General features: G+C 44.6%; 1 protein-coding gene across 1 annotated transcript in view; it reads right to left on the reverse strand.

Annotated features, from left to right (window-relative positions):
• Positions 1 to 2,009: 2,009 nt before the first annotated feature.
• LOC147610802 (transducin family protein / WD-40 repeat family protein) overlaps positions 2,010 to 22,540 on the reverse strand; it is a 36,729-nt gene continuing 16,198 nt past the window's right edge. Inside the window, exons 7-12 of the mRNA XM_086785377.1 lie at positions 4,117 to 4,172; positions 3,921 to 4,026; positions 3,704 to 3,820; positions 3,471 to 3,594; positions 3,105 to 3,235; positions 2,010 to 2,961 (exon numbers count right to left, since the gene is read on the reverse strand). Of these exons, the coding sequence (XP_086641503.1) occupies positions 2,419 to 2,961; positions 3,105 to 3,235; positions 3,471 to 3,594; positions 3,704 to 3,820; positions 3,921 to 4,026; positions 4,117 to 4,172 (1,077 nt within the window). The 3' untranslated portion in view covers positions 2,010 to 2,418. The remainder of the gene's footprint in view (positions 2,962 to 3,104; positions 3,236 to 3,470; positions 3,595 to 3,703; positions 3,821 to 3,920; positions 4,027 to 4,116; positions 4,173 to 22,540) is intronic.

Below are 22,540 nucleotides of genomic sequence, written 5' to 3' on the forward strand. Positions count from 1 at the left end.
TAGATTGCTGCTAGGAGGACCCGACTATGGCGACCAAGTGGTGCTGGTCGTGGGCCAACCGACTAGGCATTTTGCTGGTCGACTAGACTAAGCCTAGTCGTGGACTTCCACAAGGGTTGTCGGCCCAGTTCCGACTAGCTGCCCCTTCTTGCGTATATACCACCCTTGTCTCCCACACCAATTTGTATCGGATATTGTACACAACAGAGTTTATACAGCACTTCTCTCTCCATCACTTCTGCATTTCTTTTCACTTGTTTCTCATTTTCACTATTCAAATAGATATACTATCATGTCGCACCAAGAAGATCCAAACCACCATTTACCCCATGCAAATCATTCCATAGAGGTCTTGGCGCTCATTCCACCAATCACAAGGTGTGGACCACTTCTACCAACTACCTAATTTTAAAGAGTCTTAACCATTTACGATAAGAGGCGACCACGCATATAAAGAATATCTACATCGCCTATACATTTCATGCCACCTTGTCCGAAAGTTGTCTAACATCAAGACTACCCAAAGCTTATCACCAATATGCTCCACATCTAGCTATAAATCGATCCCAAACTATACCACTTAACATCACATAACGATATATCCTCAACCATCCACACCTTTCCACCTAACAAAATAACTTCACCACCGACTTGGGTGACGTGAGGATGAGATCACCATTAGGAAGGTTTGTATGTTAATCACTCTGTTAATCAACAAGATTTCACAATCCTGACCTACCATAAGACGATTTGCCTCTAAGAACTTTGTAAACATACTTGCTTAAGAGTAGTAATAGAGACCCAACGATTTTTAAGTTAGCGTAAAAACTAGTCATTTAATATGAGTCATTTTTTACAATAAGCAATACACAATCGTTTCCTTGAAAAGAGTATTTGTGAGCTCTCCCCTTCTTCTCTACTCTTGCTTACTTGCATGCATGCACGTTAGATGAATGCTTGCTTGAATAGGTATGCTTGTAAGTTTCCCTCATGTATCAATTGTTTCTTCTTCCCTCGCTTTGTGAGAGAGAACCATTAATCATCTCTATTTGCCTCCATGTAGAGAAAGAGAGCTCTCCCTTCCTCCCATTCACAAAGAGCATACTATTAGATTCATGCATGTTAGATAGATGCTTGCTTGAATAGATTTACTTGGAGATTTTTCTCTTGTATTAGCTTCTTCTTCTCCCGTTTTATGAGAGAACCATCGAACCATCTTTATTTGCCTCCATCTAGGTGAAGAGAGTTCTCCCTCCCTTCCCTTGATAAAGAGCATGCGAGTGTGACAACGAAGTCAGAATGCGATGGACAAGCTACCACATCCATATCATGAAGTTGCATTTGTGACTCGAAGGCAAGGACCAACACATGATTCGATAAGGCTAAGGTAAGCTCTGAACTTGAAGAGAGAGAGAGGGGGGGGGGGGGGGATGGCGGTTGGGTATGTAACGTCGCCATACCCAAGAAAGGCTTCGAGCTCTTGTCACCACCTAACCATAGAGGATAAGATTGATGTGGTTATGCACACCTCCCATCAATGTGAGGCTTGCTGTCCATGTTAGCCCGACCGTTCGATCACTCAATCACTCCGACCGAGGTCTCCTCACCCCTAGACTCCGGATGCACTCACCGTCCGCACTCCAACATTCGGACTCCGCATCCGATCGAGCTCTCACGTGCCATTACAAGCTATGTGACAAGCTATGACATGAATGAGCTCTCATGAAGCGAGAAGATTATCTGATACAAAAACGTCAAATAGAGGGTAGGCATGCATCTAGGCAAAGTAAGCTCTCTCTTCTTCCCATTAGTAAATAGCATTCCAGTGTGAAAATGGAGTGAGGATGTGACGGATAAGCTAACACAACCGCAACAAGTTACATTTGCAACCTTGAAGACCCTTAAAGACCAATGACACATGACTCGAAGGGTAAGCTCTTGATCTGAGGGAGGGAGAGATGGGGGAGAGAGAAGCTATTACATGAATGTGCTCTCATGACACGAGAGAATTATCGGATACAAAAATGTCAAATTGAGGGTACGCATACAACCATGGACTTTTGCAAAGGCAAGCCAAAAACTAGTTACTCTCACTTACACGCTAGCGTGTCGATGATCTGTTGCCTTGAGGGAAGGCTCGGTTATGGAAACAAAAGAGAAGTCTAGTGAGTGTCCTTTGAAAGCAAGTCATCATATCTCATATTTCCAATTTGTAACTCCCCTTTGGAGAGCCCTTGCTTTAAAAGGCTCACTAACATGTACAGAATCTTCACAATCCCTGCTTATACAACCAAGCCCTTACATACATGTAGGGAGAAGGGCAGGTTATTTTGCCATTCACCGCTGCCTGCCCAGCCAGAAACAGATAGATATGCAAGTACACAAGTACACAGTATATGGCAGAACCAACAATGTCTCTTATGAGGTCTTCCCAGATTTGGCAGGCTTGATGGCGGGGGAAGTAGACTTAGCCTCTTTCCCATTGCAATCATGGTCAGTGTCCCTCATTCTCTTCAGGGACTGGAGGAGAGACACCCCAGATTGAGAGTCTGTGCTTGGAGAGGATTTGGCAAATGGGTTACTGGAAGATTTGGCAAATGGATTACTCGGCCTTGCCAAAGGGGACTCCTGTGCTGCACTAGATGGGATCTTATCCCCTGCATCCACACCACCTTGGCCCACATGTTTTACTGCCGGGCTTGTTCTAGCTTCATTGGTTTCCTTCCTTTCTATCCAAGTATCAGATTCTTTTGCTATGGCAGGAGAAGGGTGCTTGCTGGGCAAAGCATGATTATCTGACGCAGGATCATCAAGGTGCCGAGACAGGGCTACTGCCACAAAGGGCTTATGATCATCTGAACTCAAACTCTTATCAGGAGCAGCTTGATGTACCTGTCCAACTCTATTCTTACTTTGCATGAGCTGCCTTTGATTTTGAGCTGACTCTTGGATCATCTTCTCCTGAAACCAGCAATCATTCAAAACAAGTTAAGCTGATATGATTCTATATGCTCAAACCCAACATTGATGCAATTAAATTTGAAAATCATAGGATTATTCCAGGTATCAACAAGCTTGGCCAAAGTTTGGATGGAACTTATCACCTCATACATGGTACTCAGACGTTCAGCTAGAGCAGGTAACCGCATGGCACTGACAAGTTTAATGGCACCTTTCCAAGACTTGTCTAGTGTGAGCTTCTTTGTAAGCTCCACTGCCTTCACAAGTTTATCACCTGCACCAAGCACAAGGAAACAGCATACACGAATCAAACACCTGGCAACACATACACACACACACACACACACACACACATACATACATATATATCTGTGTGTAACCTAAATGTATAAATGTGTTTACATACATAAGGCATATACATGTTCGGGCACGCACGTGCACACACACATAAGGAGCAGAATAATGCAATCATGCAACAGACAAGAAACATAATCTGGGTATCATTATACCTTTACATGCTGCTGCGATAAGGCGCAATATGCACCGATCAAGGTTTGCTTCCAATTTCAATATCTCCTCCTCTTGATCCTCTTGATCATCCTCATTACACGTACAAGCTGCCTCATCTGTCATCTGCAAACACTCAGAAAAAAGTTTTTTAGAATAACAAGACAACCCATTAATATCCTCATTCTAATGGTTCACAATGCTTTTGGTCAGTGGGATGGATCATAGTGCAAACCTGTGCGAGATGCCAGCTCCCCAGAAGGAACTCATTCTCTAAATCGTCTGCTCCCATGTCAGAGTGCACCAGAGGCACACACAGGTTAAAGATACTCAGGATGGGCTTCGGTGACACCTGCAAGTGTAATGAACCCTCAATGACTCCGAATCTCATGAAAGACAATGCATGTGTATTAGACTTAAAGCTTGGCATGCACGGTGCCATCAAGGTTTACCTGAGGTTGCTTATCAGGGAGCTTGCAAACTACACACATTGCTTGAGTAGTGTTCAAGCCGACCATCCAAATGCTCTCGTCTTCACTTTTGACTTCTTTCGAGGCACTGCAAAACATTTTAGCATTCACTCTCATATCTCAGCAGGATGCATTTGACACGGTCCTATACATCAATATAATAGATGAAAAGAAGTACCTGAAAACAGGTATCCAATACCCACCATACTGGTTACTGTGAACTCGGAGAAGCCCCTGCATGACGACGTGTAGTGTTTCAGAGTACAGTGATTGTAGACAAAACAGTCGAACTGTGTATTAACACGATAAGAGGTGAACAAAAGTTCTTGTGTTTGAGCACCCACCTTTACTGCAAGGGGCATAAATCCCCCTCACTAATGCATACCAGTAGATGGTGAATGATGAAACCCTGATCAATGTATGATCAGATGTGTATTCATGGGTAAGCGGAGGAAATAGAACTACTATTTCTGACCATGTGTTATCAGTACAACTCAACCTATAATTTATGACCTAGGGTGATCTCCAGACATCCTGCTGATCATTTCTATCATCACTGGCATCAATATTAGATCTTAAATGTATAAAATCTATTTTGCAGTTAGAGCTCCATCAGTCGTACTACACTATCCATGTGCAAACTTTCAAACAGTAATCTCCCTCTCAGATGCATGACCTTTACTCGCGTTGAAGTTGAGTGAGTAGGATATGACTTGTCATCACAAATGATTAAGGCAACATACGGTAGATTACATCAGTAAGTCACCAAGGTGTAATAGCCAAACGAAAGAGCTCAGAGAGGATAGTACTCTTTCTTGATTCTTACCAGTGTGGACCCAAAAAACAGCAGGGGCTTACATTATTGCTATAAACTTTAATAGAAAAGTCTCATAGCAAAAAGCAAGAAAAAGTAAACTCAGAAGTTATTCAAAAAGGAGTCTAGCTCATTATTTTCTTTGAGACTTCTATTAAGTAAAATAAAATCTTAAAAAGGAGATCTCAATCAATGGGGGGACCATACTGCCATAAAAGCCCCATAGGAGTGGAGGAGAAGAAAATACCATGGTTCCACTCTCATAAATTTGCTGAGTTTTGTTTGCGCAGCTCCAAAAGATCCCATGATGGGGGCCCAGGTGTTTCAGCATTGGAAAGTTGGCATATGTCATGAAGCCTTATCTCCCAGAGTGGGTTGATGCTGGAGACAACAGGATTGATCATATGGGCTCCCCTCACGGTTTTTAATCAGTATATAGCATGACCTATCCGCTCAGAATGATCAGAGTTGACCAAGTTTTGACAAAGTGTTCTTACCAGTTTTGATATGTTTTGACTATTGTTGACAAGTAATGACTAGTTTTGGCAAGTAAGCAAAAGCAACATGCTTTCTCCTCCCCTCACATGTGCGCAAACATGGATGAGAGAGAGAGAGAGAGAGAGAGAGAGAGAGAGAGAGAGAGAAGTGCAACCAGCAAAGCAGGAGGCCGTACCAATGTTATGTATCAGTTTTGGGCCATGTACAAGGCTGCAAGGAAGTGGCCATTGAGCTAGGCTATACAGGCAGCTCCAAAGAGGGGTTAAAACTGTAGGGATGTGTATGCATGGGGAGGCTTTTTTGCAATAGTGTGGACTGCTTTTGCACATGAGATGAATAGAGGAAGAGAACGTTGTTAGACATCATCCCCTACTTCCTGGCTTCCTATTTGGTGTCCTATTTTAGCCTCTAGAGCTGACCATGTTAGTCTGAGGGGCTGGTCACCCCTCACATATATTTTACCCATATTTTATCCCCATTTTATGGTCCTGGGTATTTTCCCAATCGTGGAGGCATCTTATCTCCAGTCGGCTGCCTTCATGTAGGCATAGCATGCCTCCCTCATTATTCATTGCTTGCCTAGCTTGTCTAGTTGCAGTCCCTCACATACGAGGTTCTCTCCTCTTGCTCGGGACATGTATTCCTTTTGGTGATGATATTGAGAGCAGGTTCTCACCTGTGTTTCCTCTCCATCTCTCTCTCTCACTCTCTCTCTCCTGTGTTTCCAATTTCCCTTCTTCCGCTGCACATTCTATCATGATATCAGAGCGTTGGATGCTCCCTCCTCTACCTCCTCATTTCTGTGTTTTTCTGCCTATGGACAAATCTGTGTTTTTCCTTGCGTTGAAGCTTTTCAAGGGCTGACTCATCCCCATTTAGTGGGCTGCAGTCCCTCTTCATCAGGGCGTCAGTTGGCAGCCGGCTGACGGGCGTTTTTTCAGGACAGCATACCTGCCCTTCTTGGTGGCGGCACCTTCTAGGGTTCTCAGGCGTTTTTTTTCAGGTCTGGGCAGCAACATAGCTGTCCCAAACAGGCTGCGTTTTTGGTCTGTTTGGGCTTGGTTTCCCACGCCCTGTTCTTGAAGCTCTCTAGGCTCCCCTTTTGCCTGTCCCTTCTAGTTATCTTGTGCCATCCCTCTCCCCCCTGATTGTTCTTGTTCTCTGCAGCAGTTCTTGATCTGAGGCTCTAGCGTTTCCATATTCAGCCTATTCTACAGCCCCTTTTACCTCTGCGTTTTCAGATTTGCAGCCATGGTTGCTGCGTTTTTTCTAAACCAATCTTGCTGGTAGCTCTACCTTCACCTAGGCTTCATCTATTGGACCCGAAGGTACCTTCTCTTCAGCGTTTTTCCTCATAGGAGGTGTGGACACTGGTTGACCTAAATTTTCAGGTTTGTAGCCCTTGTTTGGCTGCGTTTTCTTCTCCAGTGGACACATATCACTTGCAGAGGGGGTTTATTATTTGGATTGTGGCAGTTTGGTACTTGAGGAGGATTCTGAATTTCAAATTTCAGTCAGCGTTTTGCTGATTTTGGAGCATCTATACGTGTGCTTTGTTCCTGGCCTACACGGTTTCCCGGTTTCTCCATGTTCCTTGCCTTCTGTTGGTGGTGGAGTGCTATTTTTTACTGGATAGCAGTGTTTTGGCTGCGTTTTGCTTCCCACAAGAGTTTTCTACACTCAGAGGGGTCCTATCTCCAGCTACTTCACTTGAGGATCGGTTTCGGGAACTGTTTTGTATCTGGGGAGACTTTCTTCTGTGAGACAGGAGTTTACAGTTTTCTGGAGAAGAGCAGTGATCTTTTCAGAGATCCTGAGCAAAGTTTTTTGTCCGAGCTTGTGTTCTTTGCAATATTTGCAGAACAAGGAGGGTGTTTTTGCCCTTGCGGTGTGATCCTTTCACATGGATCCTTTATTTGTTGCTGATTCTTGGGATCTGGTTCTACTTCTGGAACAGTCTTCTCCTATCTGTGATGCTTTTGAGGACTTTGTTACCACTGCAGTTTATATTCCTGCTTCCCTTCCTCATTGTGAGGAGTCTAACTCTGCATCTCCTTGTGATGCTTCTGAGGATGCCCCTCCCCCTGCCAGTTCTGCAGGCTTGTTGTTTTGGAGGATGGTTTTTTGGACCCGGTGGGATGCTTTGGATCTGTGGTTTCTAACCGTGCCTGGGACACAATGGTACTTCCAGAGTTTTTTGGATTTAAATCAAAATCAGGTTGGGCTTGTACCAGTCCGACGATATCTTTTTTCAGAGGGAGATGTGGAGTCCTTTCATCTTGCGATGCCCACCTCACTAGTGTGTACGTATGTACAGCATTGGGCAACTCATGTTATGGAGTTTGAGCAAATGGACCCCATCTTTTCTAAAGAGTCTTTACATCTTGCAATGCCGATCTTTTCAGAGAATGCTTTTGTCCAGCATTTGGCTACTCTTTGTACAGAGTTGGAGCAAATTGACTCTATTTCTTTTGAGGGTTCCAGTGAGGAGCAATTTGCTTCTCCCAGGATTGATTATATACAGGATCTGATCTTGGTTGGTTATGAGGTTTTTCATACCTTCTCCACGCTGGATACACGACATTCGACTTCGGGGAGTGTTCTTACACTTGGGTTTGGAACCATTATTTAGAGCAACACATCGCAGCCTATATGGTTGTTTTCTTCCAGAGGAGCGGTGTACCTGGTAGCTTGTTCTGTTGCTTTTGTAGCTGAGTTGCTGAGGAGATTGCTTGTGGAGCTTTCTTGGTACCTGTTTCTACAGTCTTTCATCTTTGATCGAGGACGACGTCTCTGGCTTCTTGGAGTTTGCTCAACATCCGGTGCTGAGAGAGGGTGTTAGACATCATCCCCTACTTGCTGCTTCCTATTTGGTGTCCTATTTTAGCCTCTAGGACTGCTGACCATGTTAGTCAGAGGGACTGGTCACCTCTCACATATATTTTACCCATATTTTATCCCCATTTTATGGTCCTGGGTATTTTCCCAATTGTGGAGGCATCTTATCTCCAGTCGGCTGCCTTCATGCAAGCATATATATAGCCGGCATGCCTCCCTCATTATTCATTGCTTGTCTAGCTGCAGTCCCTCACATACGAGATTCTCCCCTCTTGCTCGAGACATGTATTCCTTTTGGTGATGATATTGAGAGCAGGTTCTCACCTGTGTTTCCTCTCCATCTCTCTCTCTCACTCTCTCCTGTGTTTCCACTTTCCCTTCTTCCGCTACACATTCTATCAAATGTCACATGCACCCATGCACTAAGGTGCAATGTGATGCACTGGCTCATCATTAGTGTCATACTTGTACAAAAGTAGTATCTTTAGGATTATTTGTTGCCGTGACCCCATGGTGACAAGAAACACATGCTGGTACAAGTCCGGAGCAAGAGGGGAAGATGACCTCGTATGTGAGGGACTGCAACAAGCCAATATGCAGAGGCACTAAGGCATGCAAGAGGCACAAAGCAATGAATGTGAGGAAGGGAAGGCCCAGCTATATATAAGCCCAAATAGGGACACCCGACCAGCTCCTCACGACTAGGAATAAAACCTAATGACTCCATAAAATAGGAAAAAAGTGGAAATATGATGTGAGGGGTGACCAACCCCTCTAGCTAGCATGGTCAGCCCTAAAGGCTAAAATGGGACACCACAAAGGAAGCCAGCATCAAGGAGATGATGATGTCTAACACCCCCTCTAAGCACCGGATGCTGAGTGAACTCCAAGAAGCCAGAGACGCCATCTTCGATCAAAGATGAAAGACTGCAGCAACAAGTACCAGGAAAGCTCCACAAGCAATCTCCTCAACAACTCAACTACAAAAGCAATAGAAAAAGCAGCCAGGTACACCGCTCCTCTGGAAGAAAACAACCATATAGGTTGCGACATGCTGCTCGAAATAATGGTTCCACTCCCAAGTGTAAGAACACTCCCCGAAGTCAAATGTCGTCCAGCCTGGAGAAGAAAACGCAGCCAACAAAGAGGCTGCAAACCTGAAAATACAGGCCGACCAACTTCCACACCTCAAATGAGGAAAAAAACGCTGAAGATAAGGTACCTTCGGGTCCAAATGATGAAGCCCAGATGAAGGTAGAGCTACCAGCAAGAACAATCCAAAAAACGCAACAAAAGAGGGCTGATCAACCAACCAACATCAGCAAACGAGCCTGTAGGAGAAAAAACCCAGGAAATACACTATTGCTGCCCTGCACAGTGCAGGCCGACAGCACTACAAGAGTACCGAGGACAAATGTTGATGAAGATCGACCACAAAATTGCAACGGTGAAGCACCTAGAAGAGGGCAAATTGACCAACAACAAATCTGAGAAAAAAAAAACGCAAGAAAGAGGAGGGAGCAACTAATGCTGCAAACCACCGATGCTCTAATACCATGAAGGAATGCAGAGCGGAAGATGGGAAAGTGGAAACACAGGAGAGAGAGTGAGAGAGAGCGATGGAGAGAAACGCGGGTATATACCTGCTCTCAATATCACCAAACAAGAAACACATGCTAGTACAAATCTCGAGCAAGAGGGGAAGATGACCTCATATGTGAGGGATTGCAGCAAGCCAATTTGCAGAGGCACTAAGGCATGCAAGAGGCACAAAGCAATGAATGTGAGGGAGGGAAAGCCCGGCTATATATGTGCCCAAATAGGGGCAGCCGACCAGCTCCTCACGACTAGAATAAAACCTAATGACTCCATAAAATAGGTAAAAAGTGGGAATATGATGTGAGGGGTGACCACTCCCTCTAGTTAACATGGTCAGCCATAAAGGCTAAAATAGGACACCACAAAGGAAGCCATCAGCAAGGGGATGATGATGTCTAACAAAGGGAGCTACAAGAGACCCCAAGCCAAAGCTCCCGATCACACACGAAGTCATGGGTGAACAACCTATGTTGGCAACGGCCCTACCTTCTCCAAGCCAAGTATTGAAAGGAGTATTGCTATGCTCCTAGGTACCTTAGAGTCAGCCCTATTCATTTCTCGATCGAACGAAGATGAACTGGACCTATTCGTGCAAGGGTTGGAGAAGAACCCGATTGAGAAGATAAACTGAAGTAGCTATAGCCTCACCCCAAAAGGAGGAAGGTAGCTTCGCATGATGTAAGAGGGAGCGGGCCATTTCCTTCACCGTTCTATTCTTTCTTTCAACCACACCATTCTGCTGAGGAGTGTAGGGTATGGTGGTTTGTCGTTGTATGCCTTTTGAAGCTAGAAAATCCTCAAATGCTATAAACTCACCTCCATTGTCAGTCCTGAGAAAAGATACCTTTTGACTTGCTTGATTCTCCATTTGGGCAAGCCAAACCTTAAAATGAGAAAGAGCATCAGACTTCTAAGGTAAGAAATAAACCCATGATTTGCGAGAGAAGTCATCCACAAGAAGCATATAATACTTGGATCCACCAAGCGATTGTACTTCCATAGGTCCTGCAAGATCAGTATGAATAAGCTCAAGTATGCGTGTGGCCCTATGAGTAGCCTCCTCTGAAAAAGAAGCCTGATGTTGCTTTCCTTGAGCACAAGAAGAACAAATGTGATGGCGAGGTTTCTGAAGCTTTGGTAGACCTGTAACCATGTCATGTGAGACAAGATGTTGCAAAGTAGCAAGAGGAACATGGCCAAAGCGGAAATGCCATAGATCACTATCTTCATTAGAAACAAGTGCTTTAGGAGAAGCAAATAATTGATGAAGATGAGACTCATGTGGTGGCAACTGTGCTGTAAAAGAGCTTATATGATAAAGCCCAGCATTTTGATAACCATGTGCCACACAAGAAAGTGACTGTCTATCAATGATTTCAATCACTTCATCATCAAAGTAAACCCCAAGACCTTTAGAAGTAGCCTTAGAGATAGAAAATAAGTTGGCAGACATCTAAGGCACATGCAAAACATCATGTAAGATAGCATCTCCAAAAGAAACATCACCAATACCAATCACAGGGAGAGACGAAGCATCACCAATGTGTACTGATGAAGAGATAGACTTATAATTTTCCAATAAGGAAGAACTATTCGTCATGTGAGAGGTAGCACCATTGTCGGCAATCCACTCATCCGCAGTATGCGTATCAAGATCTTTGATTACCACAAGTGATGTGTCGCATGAAGAAGTAGAAGACATAGAAACATATGCAATCTTGGCGTTACCGTCTTCCATCTTGTCTTTGTTTTTGTCGTGAGAAGATGTTGACGTAGAAGAACCCTTCGATTTGGATTCAAGTTCAGCTTGTACCTTCTTGGATGCCGCCTTCTTAGCAAAACAACGATCCTCCTACAACCACAGAAAGTGCACTCCTTGGAAGAATCCTTTGATTTGTCCTTGTCGCCTGTGGTTGAAGAATCTTTAGCATTGGAATTAGAGCCTTTGCGTTGATCATTCCCCTTGCCTTTGCCTTTGCCTTTGCCTTTGCCCTTGCCTTGGCTTACAAAAGCCGAGTCCTTTTTGTTTTGCTTGCGAGTAAGGCACTTATCATGAAGAAGACCCATAGTCTCTTCAAAGAAACTCGAAGAAAGATGTTATCTTTGAACGATTCAAAAGAAGAAGGCAATTTACCAAGTAGCTTGTGGACCGGATTGCTTACCAATGTACCAAACTCTTCAAGTTGCCGCTTGATTCGATTAAATTCTCCAAGCTTCTCCACTATGTTGTCGGATTCGGAGATAGAAAGCTTATCCAAATCTTCTTCCAACTTAGCCATCTTAACCGTTGAAAGTCTTCCATATTGCATTTGTATAGCGTGCCATAATTGTTGAGCCGTACTCCTTGTAGAGAGAAATTGAGACACAACCGATGTAGACATGCCATGCACAAGTAAAGCTTTGGCCCGTGCATCCATATAGGTTTGATATTGAGAAGGCACCATATGAGGAGAAGTGATTATAGACCACACCCCGGCACTTTCCAAAAGAAGTTGCATAAACAAGGACCAAGTGTGGTAGTTGTTTGGGGTAAGCTTTTGTGAATCGGAAAGACTTGGAAGGCTCAAAGATTGAGTGAATGGGTTAAAGGGCTGATATGATTGAGTGGAGAGAGTAGTAGTAGTGGAAGTAGTAGAAGAAAGAATCATAGTAGATGAAGTTGCCATAAAAGGCATAGATGATGTAGGGGGATATACCATAGAGAGGGCATAGAAGTATGTGGATAGGAAGGCATAAAGGACAAAGAAGAAAGAGTGAAAGGATCCGTAGAAGGTAATGGATACGACGGAAAAGAGAAAGTAGAAGCACCTACCGAAGAAGGAATTGCACCAACTTCCGTTGTAGTAGTTGCCGGTCCAACCGTCATAGGAGATGTAGGATCCATAGTATCTTCAAGTTTGCCTTTGTCTTTTGGAGTAGAGGACTTCCGAGATCCCATAGGGAGTGGAGGGTGGGAAAACACAAGGGAAGAAGTGTCGTACCTCCAAAAACGCAGCCAATAGATGCGCTGTCCACCAAGGAAGTATCTCCAAAATATGCACAAAGTGCAAAAACGTAGCCGATATATGAACCAATAGACTCCGTAAAAACCACCAAAAGAGGGCTGAGAATGTAGCCTTAGGTAGAAGGAGTATGGAGGAGTTGATTGTCCACAAAAAACGCAAACACAAAGTGTGTAGCAAAGTGGAATTTTCAGCCAGTAGAAAGGTGTAGAAAAGAGGATGAATATGTACCTCAAAACACCATAAAGAGAGCTGAAGTTGATGATGAAAACGCAACCAAGAAATCTCTCCTCAAGAAGCCTCCAAAAAAACGCTACCGCATGTAGAAAAATCTAGTTGGCAATGTTTTCACCGCAAGTAGAGTTGTAGAACTCGGATTGAAGTGCTTTAAAAACACACTTATAGAGGATGGTAAGGGGCTGGTTTGAAGCCTCTTGCATCATTGAATGAGTGCAAGGATGATGAGTAAGGGCTTTTGCAAAAAACGCAAGCAGAAATTCTGCATGCAGGCAGTCTGCGAAGAATAACTCAAAAACGGTGAGGTATTTGCGAAAACGTTCTTCTGCAAAGTTGTAGACCACGATGATTCCAGTAGGTTGCGCAGGCACAATCCTCAAAAACGTATTCGTTTAACAAAAAATCAAAGAATGAAAAAACGCAATTGAAAGCAGGGTTGTTGAAGAGGACTAGAGGTAGAGAGGAAAACCGATAAGGAGGCTCTATGTGCGCCACCACCTTGCTCTGATACCATGTGAGAAAGAAGAGATGAGAGAAGAGACAATGTACTCAAGAACTTATCAATGAACCACTAGCCAACTTGATTAGAAATGAACTACAATGCCTCATATATATAGGAAAGTTCCTCCGCCCAAAAATGTGTGTAAATAGAAAAAAATGGAAATGAATGTTATAAATCCCAAAAATGCCTAGAGGCTAAAGAGTGTGCCACTAGCGTGACACCATCTGGAGATGACACCTATCCAACAGTTGGGACCCAATCTGGTGTCGTCTCTACATTCTCTCTCTCTCTCTCTCTCTCTCTCTCTCTCTCTCTCTCTTCAGCTCTATCTCCTATGAATGAAGATTAACGTGGATTGCTTCAAATGCACCTTCTTGCTAGTTCCCTCCTCGAATCATGACATATAAGCCTGCTTTATTTTCCAAACATTCTCACCCAACAGACCAAAGGCGCACATCCTCCAGCAACCTAAAAGAGCTCTCCTTGCCTGCTCTCCATCTTGCTTCCTTCTCTCCCTAAAACACAGCTCGCATTTCTCCTTGCTTCTTCCCTCCTTAAGACACAGTTCACATTTGGGTGCTAATATTGAAGTAGCCAACCACCTTGAGTGCACATTTCTTGATTTGGTCTCATAGGCTGAACCTTGGGCTCTGAATCTGATTCCTTTGGAACACCCTTCTTCACCCACTACTCACCTCAACTGCTTTTGAGGACTAGCACTAGCGGGATTCTGGACAATGGATGCCTCTATCTGCCCCTTGTTTGTCTATTTATAGGAAAATATCCTTTCAAGTCAAGAACCTTCTTTTGACCACATAAATGTGTCAAAACACTCATAATATGTTCAAACTATGTGGGAAAGGTGCCTAACCCATGGCCACCTAGCTTGGGCACTACTAGGCAATCTTTGAATCCTTGGATTGTTAGTCCCCTTATAATCTACACTCGAGTTGGCCGATGCTTGGCACTCACATACGTGATGCACATGACTTCATCCTCCAGAGCTGTTGAGAGCGACACCACCACCAAAGGCAAGCATTGAGTCTATGCATCCGGTTGTAGTTCTCTTTGTACATACAAGGTCCAAGTAGTACATGGGCCCTGTTTCTTCAAACAGACATTTTCTCTTTATGACTTCCAAGTTATCCATGGATCATGTGTACTGCCTTTTGGTCTCATAGACCCTTTGAGTTATTAATAGACAATAAAATCTCTCTCTCTCTCTCTCTCTCTCTCTCTCTCTCTCTCTCTGTTTCATCAGCTGAATTAAAGAAGTTGCTGCTGCTTTTTTTTTGTACCTGATACAACATTTTGAGGATAACATACCACACACCATGTGTTGCGCAAATCACACATTTACATGTTCTTGCATTATGGCTTAATTTTCAATTCAAATTCTTCCAGGTCTTCTATGGTTTGATCTCTTGAGGAAACTCACACAGACTTTCTTTTTCTCTTTTTATCTATCTATGCTGATGACCCGATACCCCTCTACCTTGACTTGATTTGTGTACTTCTAGTTCATATAATGAGATGAGTGTACCTCTTTTCCTAGAAGGGTATGTTTAAGGTTAGCCTTTTCCTAGAACGGTATTTTCAAGGTTAGCCTTTAAGCCCTCCTTAGGCAAGGGATGTCTGGCAAGGTGTCACATGCATCCCGCACTTGGATGCCACGTAGACATATCTAAACAAGAAGGTACAAGACCTAGAGTCGAAAGTGGTCCCATGTGAGCCCAATCTAGGACGAGTCAACCAAGGTTCCACTCTACACGTCCGAGGTCAAGTGTGCATTGTCCTCCACCATCACAAAGGCCTGACATTCACTCCACCATCAGATCGGTTTTGGCCGAGGCGGGTATCGTCATTAGCTGATCACCGCATATCTCACTCTACACAGGATCATCTGTTGATCACTGTCCTGTCAAATATTTTCATTTTACTTTTTGGTTCAATTTTCCATGGCTCAATATATCCATGGTACCACTATATTACTTTTGGTCTCATAGACCCTTGGGGTCTTTCGTAGACATTAATAACACTCTCTCTCTCTCTCTCTCTCTCTCTCTCTCTCTCTCTCTCTCTCTCTCTCTCTCTCTCTCTCTCTCTCGGCATGACCTCGGCGCTTCTTCCTGTCTATGCTAGATCGACCTATGCGAGACATTATGGGATGAGTCTATCTCAGCCGCTTCCCATAGCCTACCATTTTTCCAATTCCACACTTTTATCAGATATGCCTTTTCTGGTAGTGTATCATGCCTTTTCTGGCAGTTGTATCAAGCCACTAGTTCTTCTTTGGCCACATGTCATAGCTAGTTGTTTTTCAGTCTATGCTTTTCATTTTCTACTCGGGACATTTAGTTTCCTTGAGTTTTGGATGTATTGGTACTTTTGTCTCATAGGCCACTTTGTCCTCTTGTAGACGTTAATATCACTCTCTCTCTCTCTCTCTCTCTCTCTCTCTCTCTCTCTCTCTCTCTCTCTCTCTCTCTCTCTCTCTCTCTCTCTCTCTCCTTCTTCTATGTTGTGCGTTATCTTCATTGCGAACGATTGCTGAATTCTGAGCATTGAAGTTACCGATTCTTCCACCGAGCTTCTACATGTTACATTGGTATCAGAGCCTTCTTCAAGTGTGAAGATTCAGCCAAAAAACTAGCAAAAAAAGAAAGAAATTTTTTTTCTCGCTTGTGTGGTTGGTTTCTAGACTCCAACGGACCACCCCTTTCAATGTGACTCCTATCCCTAGAAGGACGATTGGTTTTTAGCCTCCGGAAGTCTCCCACACGCATAGTGGATGGTTAGATTGCGCTCCGGAAAGGACGTGCATTTTCCCGCTATGGCGAGCTTCGATGAAGAGAGAGAACGATGAACTTCAAAACAAAGAGCACCAGGCAATCATTCAAGGGCGGCAGACATATGAGTGTGCAGGATATGTTGGAGCAGATGATGCGAGCAATCGCAAAACAAAGCACCAAATTGGAAGAGCAAAAGGCGTAAATCTTGGCCCTAGAAGAGTGCATCGGTTTTCCAACCCCTTTTTCTCCATCTCCTCCTCCCTCTCCTTCCGTTTTCCAAATCCCGATAGCAAATCCTCTACCGGATGATCCGTTTCAAGGGTCACGATCGCAGTCGAGTTCGACACTGGAGTCGTAGATGCGGGCAACGGAAATTTGCTTGATAGAAGACCGTGCTGACGGTGCGGCAACATTCTGTGCTACTACGCAAGAGGACGCCAAGCGACGAGTGGAACACGAAAGATTTCTTGCGGATTTGGACGCAAGAGTAACACCAGTTGCTTCCTCGAGCTATCCTCCCGCGAAGATGAACTTCCGTAAGTATAATGGTAAGATTGACCCCGCAACTCTTTATTCTTGGTTGCATCAATTTGAAGCTTATTTTGCTACATTTAGAAAGAATGATACTGACTAGTTGGTATTTGGAAGGTGAGGCTATTCCTTGGTAGACCCAATGGGCTCATGCCCACACCAGATTAGGTATGGCGGCTTATGTTTGGGACAAGTCCCATTACCTTGAGCGACTCGAAGACAAGTTTAGGGGGGGTGCGTCAAAACGCGCAACCAATCCTATAGTTTGCCAATAAGATTTCGAACTTATGTTTGCAATTGGGCATATTTGACAAGGACAGAAAAGGACAGTTCCTTTATGGCCTTGACACGCAAATCAAGTGGAAAGTGCGTATGTTTCGGCCAACCACCTTCGAAGATGCACTCTCACTTGCGCAAAGTGCTGAAATGAAGTACAATGGCAGAAAGCCCAAGACTTCCCAACCTTCCACTCCTAAGGCATCCACCTCGGAGAGAAAAGGCCAAAAGCAGACGAGGTCTTCCCCAAGAAAAAGCACGGGAGCTTCTGGCTCCAAGAACTCGACCAATGTGCCCAAGCTTACTCCACACCAGAAAGCTCAGGCAAGCAAGACCGGTGAAAAACTGAGTGCTGAGAAGACAGCTCAGTACAAGGAAAGTAGGTGTTTCTTTTGTCATCCCAATTCTTCGGTTGGTGCAATCGTTAACCGAGAGCTCAAAGATAAGCAGAAGTGCACCCAAGACCAAGAGTATGAGTGCAACGAATTGCTCAAGACCTTTGGCTACATAGGTGGCCAAAGAGTCATTGTCTTGTTTGACAAGAGCAGCACGGAGGATGTGGTCACGGAACAAGTCACTCCGCGAGCCCATTTTGTCCCGACTTCGGTGGACAAGAAAGTTGAGGGATTTAGCACAGAAATAACGACGAGCATCAAGTTTGAAGCCCAAGGTGCTAAATTAATGATTCAAGGCATAGAGTTTATGCGAGATTTTTTAGCTTCCCCTCTTGTAGGAGGGGACATAATTCTGGAAATCCAGTGGTTTCACACGTTCCAACCAAATATTGATTAGGATAGGCACACTTTTCGGATTATCTGAAATGTGTCCAAAGCCCTAATGACCATTAAGTGTGAGCCAAGAGTCCCGAACGTTCCTCTCATAAGCCACTTGCAGGCTAAACGAGAAATCAAGAAAGGCTATGCATCCAGACTACCCAGACAATGGCTAGTTCTTCAAAGAAGTACCAAGCTCTCCATGAAAAGTTCCAAAAGGTTTGGACAATCTCCCTCCCCAGCTCCCTCCGTCTAGACCGGAGGACCACAAGATAGACGTCCTCCCAGGTTCAAATCCCCCGAGCAAGTTTCCATACCGCCTGTCCAAGGCAATGGAATCGGAGTTGCACCACCAACTCCAAGAACTGTTGCAAGCTAGCTTCATACATCCTAGTGTGTCATCATTTGCGCACCGATAGTATTCGAGCTAGAAAGAAAGAAGGTTCTTCTCGATTGTGTGTCGATTATCGTGCACTCAATAAGCTAACTATCAAGAGTAAGTTCATGATGACTCGAATAGATTATATTCTCGAGAGACTGAAGGGAGCCAAGGTGCTCTCGAAACTAGACTTAAAGAGTGGATACCCCCAGGTGAGGATTGTTGAGAGGGACATCCCCAAGAACGGGCTCACTATAAATTTGTGGTCTTGCCTTTTGGCTTGATGTACACCCCAACCACATTTAATCGCATGATGATGCATGTTTTCGAGGACTTGATTGGACAATGTGTGTTCATATTTTTGGATGACATACTGGTATTTTCAGCTACAGTTGAGCAACATGAAATTGATGTGAAGAAAGTCTTGAAGTTGTCGAAAAGCAACGAGCTCTACTTCAATGAGAAGAAGTCAAATTTTTATTTATTCGAGGTTCAGTACCTTGGATACATAATCAGTGTTGAGGACATCCGACTTGATCCGGCCAAGGTGGCAGATATTGTCAATTGGAAAATACCACAAACTACATATGACATTGGATCCTTTGTGGGTATATGCCAGGCATATTCCACCCACATAGACAGATTCTCTAACCTCTCATTAGATCTCACCGATCTACTAAAGGGTGTCAAGACTAGAAGACAACGGATCCGAATGACTCCACAAGCGTTAGAGACATTCAAGAACCTCAAGGTGGCTTTGTCAAAAACACCTTGTCTAGCGCTTGCCTCGTGAGACGAACTATTCCAAGTAATCACCGATGCGAGTAACATCGCAATTGGAGGTATGTTACAACAGAATGGCCATCCAGTAGCTTACATGTCTTGTAAGTTACTGCCCGCCGCCGCAGAAAAGAATTACTCGGTCTACAATCGAGAACTCCAAGCAGTTATTCAAGACCTGAAACATTGAAACCATTTCCTTTATGTTCATGAATTTGAGGTTCGCACTAACCATCGGACATTACGCTGGATTCAGACAATGCCAAATGCACAGTGGATTGACCGTTAGCACCGCTAGAGCCAAATCTTCCAATAATTTGGTGGTATGATCAAGTACCTTCCAGGAAAGGCCAACCCAATAACCGATGCCTTGAGCAAGAAGGGAACAGTGACATTGATTCAAACCACTAGACTCGACCTTGTTGGTGTGAGACTAGATGACATGAAGCACACATACGCGGATTCCGAGGAATTCGGTGCACAGTGGGAGCACGCATTGTGAGGGCAAAAGAATGAAAGGACTAAATGTATGGGAGATCGGAGCAAATCAACAGAGCATTAAATGAGTGAGTCTATATATGATGAAATCCAATACAAGAGCTCAGTGTGAGACTCTGAAGGAGCAGAGAGGGCTGCTGTCCCGTGATAATGCAGAGGGTGGAGAAGGCCACAATCCAAGGCAGATGGTAGGCTGTTGTCCCAAAGAAATGAGCAGAGAGGGCTCCCGTCCCGATGTCGAGGTTAGGGATCAGAGAGGGCTGCTGTCCCGGTGATGATGAATGAGGGCGGAGACGGCCGTGATCCCGAGATAGTAGATGCTGAAGTAAACCTACTGGAAAGCTCTACTGTAGCAAAGAGGGCTGCTGTCCCATGTGCTGTAGAAAAATGCTGATATACTGTAGGCGAAAAGCTACTGCAGATCTGCTCCTGAGAAACGCTGAAGTGCAGTAGACAAAGGCTGCTGCAGAACAGCAGTTGTAGGTAAAAACGCAGATAGAAGAGGATGCTCAGCCTGTAGCAGCAGCAAGAGAGGACGCTCAGCCTGTCGCAGCAGCAGGAGAGGATGCACAGCCAGAAGATGCGAAAATACCAGCAGCAGCACAAGGTAACGATGCACTGCCTGAAGATGAAGGAGCACCGGCTGCAGTAAGACTCGGGGTTATATTGTTCTGACTGAAGTGAATAATGTTGAGTTTCTTATATATGCTATAGGACTGCTGGTCAGTCAGGGTAAGCTGTCGGCCAGCAGCAAAGACAAATAAAATGCCAAAAAAAATACCCTTTTGGGCTGGATAAAATGGCAGGTTAAGGCATGTTTTCACACACCCCCTCTCAAGCCAAAAAGGGGACCATGAGAGAAGATGAAAAGGGGTTGAAGAGGAATGTAGCTTTGGTTTGTGGACGGTGTAGAACATGTGCTCTTTGACAAGTGGAGAATCTTTTGAGTTTAGGTGGTACTGGATCAATGCCACAATGCAAGAGGTATTCACATGCATGAATGCCCATTTTTGGGTTTTCATTCACACATGCGCCCCAAACACAAAAAACAGAATGCTATACACAGGGAATGCAAGATGGTAAATGCAATGCAGTGGGTTTCACATGAGCCGTGCCCTCATGGGATTTTCACTAACTCATGTGCCCGATACAACAATGCTAAAAAATCTAAAAGGAGAGGAAGATCCCCCTCTCAGTATGTGGAGGGTGATGGTGGAGGACCGATGCTGGTCCGTTCGCGAAGACGCTCGAGGATGGGCCGGTTGACGGACTTTGTAAGGATGTCGGCATGGTTGTCCACTGTAGGAATGTACTGGAGCCTGATGGTACCAAGCTCAACTTGTTCCATGGTAAAATGAAAATGGCCACCCACATGCTTGGTACGGTTAGAAAAAATAGGATTGCCAGCAAGGGCAATCGCACTCTGACTGTCGAGACGAAGATGGTAGAAGCGGTGTTAATGGGAACGCATCTCCGTAAGAAGCTGACGAAGATACATAGCCTCAGTGCTGGCGTCATAGAGGGCCCGATATTCGGCCTCAGTGGAAGAACTTGCAAAGGTAGAAGCAGTGTCAATGGGAACGCATCTCCGTAAGAAGCTGACAAAGATACATAGCCTCATTGGTGGCGTCATAGAGGGCCCGATATTTGGCCTCAGCGGAAGAACGTGCAATGGTATCCTGCTTCTTGCTAGACCAAGAGAAAGGGGCAAATCCAAGGGAGTACAAATAACCACCATGAGAACGCCGGGAATCGAAATCACTGGCCCAGTCGGAGTCTGTGTAACCATGCAAGGTGATCCCATGACTATAGTGAAGTCCAAACATATAGATACTTGCTAGATAGCAAACAACCCTCATTGTTGAACTCCAATGTGGTCCCTTAGGAGCATTGAAATACTGACTTAAAATGGATGTGCAATAGGAAATGCCAGGTCGAGAATTTGTGAGCCATATGAGTTTCCCAACAACTTGGCGGTAGGCTCGCTCTTCATGTAGAGGTGAGTCCTCTTCCTTTGATAGTTTGATGGTTGGATCCAATGGGGTAGCCACATGGATAGCACCATCAGGAAAGTAGGAAGTAATGAGTTGAAGACGGTACTTTTGGTGTGACACAAAAATACCATCAGGATGTTGGACCACCTCCATGCCAAGGAAATATGAGAGAAGACCAAGATCAATCATCTCAAAAGTTCATCTCAACTGTGCCATGATATCAACCACTTTGGCTTGATTTGAACCAAAAATGATGAGGTCATCGACATACAGCACTAGGTAGCAAACCATCCCCTAATCTGTGTGGATATAGATATTGGGATCACAATGAAATGGTTGAAAACCTTGGCTACAAAAAAATCTGTCGATGCGATGATACCACACTCGGGGGACTTGCTCAAGCCCATAAAGAGCTTTATGCAAGCGGAAGACTTTGTACTCATACCCATGGAGCGGGAAACCGAAGGTTGGTCAACATAGACCTCTTCCTCGAGAATGCCACTGAGGAAGGAACTCTTGAGATCCATCTGATAACTGGCCATGTGTGGTGTGCGAACGATTGAGTAAGAGACGGATTGTCGTCATTCGAGCGGTAGGTGCGAAGGTCTCGTAGAAGTCAATGCCTTCTTTTTGGCAAAAACCTTGCACCACAAGCCAGGCTTTGTATTTGTCCAAGGTACCATCGGTTTTAAATTTGGTGTGAAAGATCCATTTGGTTCCAATGACCTTATGATGAGGGCGATCCACAAGGGACCACGTGCCATTACGATTAATGATTTCAAGTTCTTGTTCCATAGCCTCTTTCCAGGCTGGCTGTTGGATAGCATCTTTCCACGATGTTGACTCATCATGCGCCACATAGTCTACAGAGAAAATAGAGGCAAATGAGGCACGAGGAGTGAGCCTGGTGGACCGACGAGGACCGTCCAAAGAGGTATCATGGGGAAGCATGCCAGAATCATGCATGGTCTATTGGTACCAACGAGGTAAAGGGTCCCTGGGTGACTGTAATTGAGTTCATGTGGCACAGTCGGAGATTCTTCTTCAAATGGTATGGGTAGCGGAAGGCGAAGTAAATCCTGCTCATCA

Source organism: Cibotium barometz, chromosome 48 (genome assembly GCF_041138505.1).
Source record: "Cibotium barometz isolate CiBa-2024 chromosome 48, ASM4113850v1, whole genome shotgun sequence".
Classification (NCBI taxonomy): domain Eukaryota; kingdom Viridiplantae; phylum Streptophyta; class Polypodiopsida; order Cyatheales; family Cibotiaceae; genus Cibotium; species Cibotium barometz.